The sequence below is a fragment of the Tetrao urogallus genome, assembly GCF_951394365.1.
Source record: "Tetrao urogallus genome assembly, chromosome: 5".
Lineage (NCBI taxonomy): Eukaryota > Metazoa > Chordata > Aves > Galliformes > Phasianidae > Tetrao > Tetrao urogallus.
The window spans coordinates 55496359-55505629 of NC_136818.1; the positions used below are offsets into that span (position 1 = coordinate 55496359).

The window sequence follows — 9271 nt, forward strand, 5'->3', positions numbered from 1 at the left end:
TTCCTCTGCCTCCCGAACTGACTAACGCCGTCCGCTGCGGGGAGGGGAGGGGAGGGGAGCGCAGGGGAGGGGAACCCCGCCGGGGGGCGGAGCGCGGGGCGGGAGATGCCCATATTTGGAAGGCGGGTGCGTCACTCCCCTTATATGGGCAGTGTCGTCACAGCCCGGCCTCCCATTCATATAAATGCCCGCTGGCGGCAGCCGGGATTCCCTGCTCTGGCTCGGCGCGGTGCCTCCATCCCTCCCGTCCCGTCCACGCGTAGCGGCCCTGCGGCTCTCGCGCCGGCACCGGTAACCCTCGGGCCGCTCTCCCGTCCCGGGCAGCCCCGCCGCGGAGAGTCTCGCGCTGCGGCCGCTATGAAAGTCACCTCCCTCGACTGCCGGCAGCTGCGGAAGCTCCTGCGGAAGGAGCCCTCCCGCTGCCTGGTGCTGGACTGCCGGCCCTACCTATCCTACTCGGCCTCCTGCCTCCGGGGCTCCCTCAATGTCAACCTCAATTCGGTGGTGATGCGGAGGGCTCGCGGCGGGGCCGTGCCGCTCCACTTCGTTGTCCCCGACGCGGCCGCCCGCTCCCGGCTGCTGCTGGGCTCAGAGGGGGCGGCGGGGGCGGCCCGTCTGGCGGCCGTCGTGGTGCTGGACCAGGGCACGGGGCACTGGCAGAAGCTGAAGAAAGACAGCACGGCGCAGATCGTTCTCAACGCGCTTCTCTCCAGCCTGCCCGAGGCCGGGGCCAGGGTCTGCTTCCTGAAAGGTGAGGGGGCGGCGGGGGGCGGCGTGCATCGGCGATGGGGGATTTGGGGGATCGATCCCCGGAGACCTCCGGGCAGCGGCCCCTTCCCCACTCGCGGTGTTAAACTGCTTATAGGTGCGGGGCAGGGAGGTAACGCCGGGATTTCATTTCTTTTCCACCCACTGGAGGTAAATACCGGATAGGCTTCGCGGGCTGAGTCCAAATACCTTTCCGCTCACCCCCGCCGCGCGTTTAAGAGGAGGATGGAAAGCGAAGAACATCAGGGAAGGAGAACAAAAGTTGGTATCGAGGGAGCGGGGCTGCCTGGGGAGCCAACCCAGCCCCAAAAGCCGCTCGGCCGCCCTGTATGGGAAGCAACACCGGGGCCGCAGCTCGTAGCCCAGTACTGGGGGTCGCTCCTTCGTCCGGAGGTGTTGGGGATGTGCCTCCCCAACATGTGCAGGCAGGGGAAAGCCAGAGTTGCAACTGCGGGGTTCATCAGGGGGTGCGAACACCGCCTTCCTCACGTGCTTTATAGCCTTCGGATTGCGGTTTTTGTTTTCCTTCCGTGTAACCCGGGGGTAATAAAGCAATAAAAACCAGCAGCCTGCCCTTTCTCCCGTCCCCCGCTCTGTTTCGCCCGGCAGCGCCTTTGTCCTTTTGCCCTCTCCGTATCCCAGCCCTCCCCCATCCCCTGGCAGCGCGGTGTCGATCGGGGAGCGCCGAAAGGACTCCCAAAGAGCACCCAAATAGCCCGGGGGCAATGGGAGATCGCGGCTGGAGGAGAAAGTCCAGCGATAGCTCTTAAATTCTGTTGTGGACTTTTATTAAGCCTTTTATCCTAGCAGGATATCTGCTTCATTTTGATTTTATTTTTATTTATTTATTTTTTTTCTTCCACCCAGTTTGTGCTTCCTATGGTGAAGAGAGCCCAGAGGGCTTCACCACTGGGCAGAAGCAACTCCAATATGGGGGGCCTGGTACCAAGCAGGAGGGAGATGCAGGGCAGTTTTCCACCACGCTGGCGTTGCCCAGTTACCCTCAGATGCTGCACCCCTGCAGGCACCAATTCTGCTGTCACAGGGCAGGGATGCTTGTAGCATGTGGGACTGGGCAAAATCCTATGGGACCCCATTAAAACAAGGGTGAGGAAACATCTCCAGGGTTACCCTGGGAAGTGTGTGGCAATCCAGGAGCTGAATTAAGCTTTGCTGACTCCAAGCCCGTTGACTGAGCCTCAGGATGGTCTTTCCCTCCTATGTCCTAGCTCCCCACTTTGAAGTGGTGGCTGTGGGCAGTTTGAATGGGGTGGAGTGTTGATGTAGGCTCCGCTTTGCATCTTTCGTGTATTGCAAAGCCTCTTTCTTGAAAGCCTGTGGACACGAGGCTGAAAAGATTTCCCCCTAGCAGAGCACAGTTTCCTCTCTCACCTCTCTACAAAGTGTTCTGGGTCTCAGGACCAGCAGCCCACAGCTCTGGTGTGACTCATTGCCAGAGCCGCTGATTCACCGGGGCTGCAGACCCCCAGGAAGCTGTGGTGGTGTGGGGGACATAGGGTGACACCAGGGACATAAATTACCCTGCAGCAGCGGGTGCTGTGCAGAAAATAGGGACCTCTAGGCCTCCTGGCAGTGGCTGTGCTGCCTGGTGTGTGTGTTTGACCTCTGTACACAGAGTGCTCGCCGTGGGTCAGCTCAGCCCCAGCAGCGCAAGGGATCGTGTGGTGGAGGAAGAAGGGCTCACAGAAAGATAAAACAGTGTATGGTCCCCTGGTGTTGACAGGGATTCTGTTACTTATTGATTAAAAATGAAAGCGCAGCCCCACTCCCTGCGATGAGCAATGAAGTATTTGCAGAGATGACCTCAGGGAAGCTAGGTTGAGAGGAGAGGGGAAAGAAGAGATTGCTGGAGGAGGGGATGAGAGGATGACTCACCGTCAGAGCGGCCTGCAAATATCCTGATCCCCGAGGCTTGCAATTAACCATTCAGTGGCCGCATGCTCTGCTGTCCTGGAGACATGGGGAACACACATGCTGACTTGGCTCATACACATCTGTGTTCATTCAAAAGCAGAAACAGCACAGGGTGTAAATGGGGATAATGGCTACTCCTATGGACTGAATGTACTTTTCCTATGCGAAGGCGGTGGCTGAGGGCAGTGGGAAGATAAGGTCAGCCATGCAAAACATCAGGATTTAGAAGCCCACTCTGTGGGAAGGCAGTGTGGGATCAGGCAGTCGGGAGAGTTTCTCATGTTTGTTGGCTCTTCCACCATGAGGGCTATCATTTCATCAGCCCCCTTCATGTTCTTCGTGGTCACACTGCTGCTCAGCCTGCGCTGGTTGAGTTTGGCTGGGGTCATGGGAGGGAAGGTGTGGGTGGTGTGAGTGCCAACTGCACGCAAAGCCGCCCTCGTGCCCCCAAGCATGGAAAACAGCTTTTCATTGCGCCTAGTGGGCTTCGAACCGCGCTGTGCTCTTGCAACGCAAGGACCCCACGGCGAGACTGAGTGGGTGACAGCAGCACGTCATCGGTTTGAGCACACATCTGCCCAAACATCACACGCGTATGAGGCACCGGTGTGCGGGGCCACAGTGTCAGAGGTGGAGGCAGTGGGCAGCGCAGGCAGCGGGGCTGTGGGTGCACAGAGCCACAGGGCTTCCTTTGTTGCGAAACAGGGCCCTGATCGGGGCGCACGGCAGCACCGCTTATCAGGGCAAAGCGGTGGCGGATTAATGAATCACACTGCAGGCCTTGCTTGCACAGCCCTGTTTACCTGGCGGTCGCGCTCCAAAGGGTTATTGAATTTTCCTGTAGAAGAGCTCTCTGACAATTCGTTTTTGCTCTGAAAAATCACAGGTGGTGGATGCACGGCACACAGCTGACATTTCCAGGCTGTTTCTGCTACCTGACGTATTCACGTTCAGTTTGATGAGCGTATTCCTAGCCTGGAAATAGGCAACCGTTTAGCTGAGGACAAACTTTGAGTAACGGTGTAATAATAGGATTAATTCCTTTTCATTAGCGGCGTGCTGAATGTAACGAAGGCAGTACTTAACCATGCACAATCGCTCATGTGGGGCCATTCAGCTGTCAAACGCTGTCACAGGATTTCATTAGATTTTATAGTGGTTATTTAACAGATTGGTTTCAGTGGGACTGTCTTCATTAATTTGCTGTCTCATGCGTTGTGGTGATCAATGATGCGATTGCAAGCGTTCTCCTCTTGTGCCCATGTCCGTTTAGGAATGCAAATACAGTGTTTCTTGGGCTGTCCCAGTGCACGCAGTGAGGGTGGGTTTGGGATGAATTCCGCAGAGCTCTCCCTCCAGCACTGGCAGCAGTGTGTGTGTGTGACTGGAGGAGGGAGCTCAGTCCCTGCTGTACAGAGGTTAATGTTTGCTGGACTCAACAGACCTACATGCACTAATGGTTTTCATCTCTACCCACCGGGTTTTATCAAGTTAATAATTGTCAGCAGTATTGGAGGTTTTCCTTGGGTGCCCAAAGCCACTCAAGCAACCCCACTTCATCACTGGGGACAGTTTTCTAACCAACCCTGGCAACAGCACTGCAGCACTTCCCACTTCATTACCGGCACCGAGCCTCATTTCTCCTCCACTTTAATTAAACCACTTTTCAGAGGCGCTAACATCAGTGTTTCTTTTTTCCCCTCCTTCCCCAGGGGGCTATGAAACCTTCAATTCGCAATATCCTGAGTGCTGCGTGGATGGGAAGCTCATTTCCCTGGAGAGGAGTGACGTGGAGAGGAACCTCATCAGCCACTGTGAGAAGCAGAGTGCCAACCACAAGCCTGCCTATGACCAGGTGTGTGTCACCAGGGCCACCTCCCCCTCAATCTTATACCACCGGCTGCTTCTGTCCCAGCTTCATATCTCATATGCTCCAAAGGCAGGAGCGTGTAAGAGTATGTGGTGCGTGGGGTTAGAGTTATTTCTGTTCCTGCAGCAAGAAATAGGTGTGTTTTGATCACAAAGCCCATTGCAATCAGAGAGTCACAGAGCTGTTTGAAGGGACCCTTAAAGGCCATTTGGTCTAAATTCTAAATAAAACTGAACAGGGACACCACAGCTCCATCAGGTGCTCAGAGCCCCATTCAGTCTCACCTTGGGTGTCTCCAAGGACAGGGCACCACCACATCTCAAGGCAGCCTGTGCCTGTGCTTCACTAAATGTAAGAATCATTTTCTTTATAGCCAATCTAAAATGGCACTAGAGAGGCTGGCAAAGGAGCTAACAGCTCTGGAGCTCACACTGACATCCCATGTGCCTCACCAACACAATGGCATGGTGATGGTGGCCCTTATGCTGGCACAGGCTGCCAGCAGGTTGTCCCAGTCCCTGTCCCACGTGTCACTAAAGTTCCTTGTCTGTGCTGCTGGCCAGCATCACCTCCAGCTGGCTTCAAAATGAGGCAGCAGTAGGAGGTACAAACCCTCTTCAGCCCAAAACTGCCCTGAGGGTGCATTCACCACACAGCCAGGCAGCTCCAATGCCGGCTGTGAGCAGCGGCCCCCTCCCAGGGGACACCAAAGGGGCAGGGAGAGGTATGGGGCTGCTGCTTTCCGGCAGATGGCCCTGGGAGGCCCTGTGGGGTTTCCGTCGGAAGTCACCGTGCTCCCACGCCCGCCCCCAGGGCTGAGGAAGATGTGTGCCCCCAGATGTCACCCTGCGGTCTGGCTGCTTCCGGGTGTCCCCCGAGTGAGCCCCGTGATGCAGGTGGCTCCTGGCTGTCCCCGGCAAATTGCACAGGGCAGCAGGCGGGGGTTCGTAAGATGATTTCTCACCCCTGAGGGCTGGCAGCAGCACTGTGCATCATGGAAATTACCTGCCACCCGCGTCTGTCAGGCGGTGGCTTTTCTTCACGGTGTCGTCACCCGGTTTTTTCACATTCTGGGGAAGGAGGAACTGAGATTACATCTTGCAGAGTGGGTGACTATGTGGTGACGCAGGGGAGGGGGTGTCCCCTGCCCCGGTCCTGTAGTTGCAGTCACAGGGGTTTTACTCTGCCATGGGGCTGAGCCCCACTCTAGGACCCTTCCTGATCTGGGCCTCCCAATGAAAGCCCTTTGGGTCCTCCTGAGGGGCAGGAAACATCCTGCGCACGAGGGACTGGTTCCAGCTTCGTACCTCGCAGATGTGGATGAGAAAATGAAAAGCTGCTTCCTGCGTGGGCTGTGCCAGTGCAGTGATTCACTGGGCAGCAGCGCTGGGTCCAAAGCCATCATGGGGAAAGGTGGGAGGCTGGGGAGCAGGCACCCACATACGCTCCCTTGCATTTTTTCCTGCAACATCAGAACTCAAATCACCATTGCAAAGGCAGTGTCAGAGTTGCATGTTTTTGCTCCTTCTCTTCCAGGGTGGCCCGGTGGAAATCTTGCCTTTTCTCTACCTTGGTAGTGCCTATCATGCTTCCAAGTGCGAGTTCCTCGCTAACCTGCACATCACGGCCCTGCTCAATGTCTCCAGGAAGAGCTCTGAGTCCTTTCAAGACCAGTACTGCTACAAGTGGATCCCTGTGGAGGACAGCCACACAGCAGACATCAGCTCGCACTTCCAGGAGGCCATTGACTTCATTGGTAGGTGCCCTGGGTCCTCAGCTTTCCAGGTTCTGAGCTTCCCAAAAGGAGCCAACGGCTTCTCAAAGAGTGCTGCATAGCCACAGCAGTGTCCAAGCCCTCATAGTAGGGCCACAAGTCAGAGGCTCAGAGGTGGGGGGGGGGTGGAAGGCACAAAAATACAGGGGGTGCTGGTTGCTTGATGCCATCCAGCCATTTCCAACGGGGCTGCTGGAGATAATGGGTAACTCAGAGATCAAACTTATGTTGCTGCCTTTTTTGTGTGTTCCAAGATGATGTTATTGTAAAAGTTCAAACATGTTCATCAACAGTTGCCCCAGCTAGGGGTTTTCAGCAAGGAAGGGGCACTCACAAGGTGTTGGGGAGGATGAGGAAGGAAATACCTCCTTCCGATTGTCACCATGCAGATAAGGCAAGTGGGCTACTCAGCTTTGTTTTTCTTTCCAAAGCGAGTTCCAGATTAGTGTTCTTTGACACTGCAGATAGAAAAACAAAGCAAATCTGATGTAAGAGTGCCCTCTAAGACCTTTCTCTTCCTGCTAAAGGACTTCTCACAATTTTCAGGGAAATGATAACTCACTTTTGTCACATTCCTACCCCCTTCTGATAGTTGTTGAATCACTTGAAAATTTCCCCAAAATTTTGAGGATGATTTCAGTTTTCACTTTCTTTAAAAACTGTGTGGTGTAGATGCTGGAGGTGACTCAAATCCGTGTCTTCCTTTTTATGTACAGCAGTTAAATATAACTGGTTCTGGTGGCACCATTCCCCCAGTAGACAAAGACAGGCAAATGATAACTTGCTCAGCTCTATGCTGTTCCAGTGCCATGCAGCAAGCACCACACTCTGTGCATTTCTCCATAAATTGGAGCTTGAACATATTGCTCGAGGCAAGAGACCAGAGGACATCTATTTTTGAACTGCATTTTAGTGTGGAAAGGGCTTATTTTAAGCACGTTCTCTGTAATCTAATAACAATCGTTGTGTTGTGTGAGTAACCACAGAGGCTCCCTGTTGTGTAAAATGGGTGCTTTGCATAAGCTTTTTATATCCTGACTTAAGTCCAAGCATCCTTTAGCCAGGCTGTAATTAGCAGCTGCCCGGCAGTCCTCATGTGCTTTGTAGTACGGCCCCAGGGACTCTGCCCAAGGGTGCCACCAAGGGTCCCTCCTAGGATGGCTGATTGCTGCCAACCCACCAAGCAGCAGGACAGATTTGGATTTTAAAGAGGAAACCCTGTTTTTCTAGCAAAGCTGATGAGAGGAAACTCTCTGCAGTTTTTGCCTTTGAAATACGCAGTGGGGTAAGGGCTGATGCCTTGAGTCACAGGTAGTGAAAATGCAGGAATAGCAAAACACAAGCACTACCCAGATATCTGGTGTGTCACAACACTCTGAAAAGCAAATTGTAGCAGAGGAGAAACGGCACCTGGGAAACATTTCCCTAAAACTGGAGGTGGGGCAAAATTGGGATCCGCAGATCCCGAAACAACGTCAGCTGGGGCTGAGCTTCATCTTGGGCTGGGTTTTGTCCCTCCTGTCTGTCTCCATGCCACCTTCGGCACCCAAAAGCAGAGGGTCCTTGCTGATGGATTGGCTTCTGGACACGTATCCCAGAGTCTTCTCCAGCCCCAACAACAGCTGATGTCCGCATGACTTTCTGTTCCTTAGATTATGTCAGACGAGCAGGGGGCAAGATCCTGGTGCACTGCGAAGCGGGGATTTCGCGCTCTCCCACCATCTGCATGGCGTACCTCATGAAGACAAAGAAGCTGCGCCTGGAGGAGGCCTTTGACTACATCAAGCAGCGCCGGAGCCTCATCTCACCAAACTTTGGTTTCATGGGACAGTTGCTACAATATGAGTCAGAGATCCTGTCTTCCACCCCCAGCCCTCCCGTTGCCTCGTGCAAAACAGAAGCCGCCTCTTTCTTTGCAGAAGAACTGACGTTAGGCAAAAATTTTGAAGGCTCGTGTTTCGCCTTCCCTACCTCAGTGCTGAGTTCCGTGCCCATCCACTCCCCTGTCCACTCGCTGAAGCTCAGCCCTATGACGGCTTCTTCATCCTGCTGAACGCCCCGGAGCCCTCAGAGCCCAACTGTGACCCTAATGAGAATATTTCATGAACGTGCAATAGAGAACCTCACTGACTTAGTCTGAGGTGGTCCTCGTGGGTGATACTTCCCATACACTGACTGTGAGGCACAAGTGGCAGGTTTTCTGAACTTTTAATGTTGTTTTGTGAGGTGGTTTTTTTGTTGTTGTTGTTGTTGTTGTTGTTTTTTAGAAGTACTTTTCTAGGTTTTTATCCAGAGTGTGCAGCCACTACTGTATTTCCAGATTCCTGGGGAGCAATGAGAAATCCATTTCAGGTGTTCTCAGTTCCCACTTTCTTCCCTTTTTTATTTTTAAGAAGAACCTTATCTAAAGTTTCAAGCAATAAACAGCAGCAGTGGGGGGAAAAACAAAACGGGAAGCTCCTCTTGCACCTGAAGAGATGTGTTTCCCCAGCTTTGCTCCTCCCTTGTGCCCTGTTTCAGGGAGCAGAGTGCCAGGGCAGCAGGGCTCTCTGGCTGCCATTGTGCATCCAGGTGAAAATCTGCTGTCCTGGGCTCTATGGTGTCAGGTACTGACCTCAGTGTAACTGGAGACCAAAAGGACCGTGGATCCCTTCAGGTGTGACATTTCCTGTACTCCTGCACTTGCCTTTGTACTCGGCATGCTTATAACTGAAGCTGAGGAACTTAAACTATCAGGCTACCCTGCTGAGCTATTTTAGTCCCATCTGTTGTTTAAGAACGGCCCTAGAATACTTGAATGTCTCCACAACCCTCAATCGAGTTACTTCCCATCAGATGACACTGTTACTGCTGGATTTTACACCAAAAAAAATAAGATGAGCTTGGCTTTTTGGTCTCTTCCCAAGCATTTCTGAGATGCGTTG

The 9271-nt window shown here is 53.6% G+C and overlaps 1 protein-coding gene across 1 annotated transcript; it reads left to right on the top strand.

Moving 5' to 3' along the window:
• Positions 1-357: 357 nt before the first annotated feature.
• DUSP5 (dual specificity phosphatase 5) lies at positions 358-8400 on the top strand (the record flags this gene model as incomplete). The annotated part of the gene is made up of 4 exons (XM_079536299.1): positions 358-751; positions 4416-4558; positions 6110-6329; positions 8000-8400. 4 exons carry the CDS (start codon positions 358-360, stop codon positions 8398-8400), a joined length of 1158 nt encoding a protein of 385 aa, XP_079392425.1.
• Positions 8401-9271: the final 871 nt, after the last annotated feature.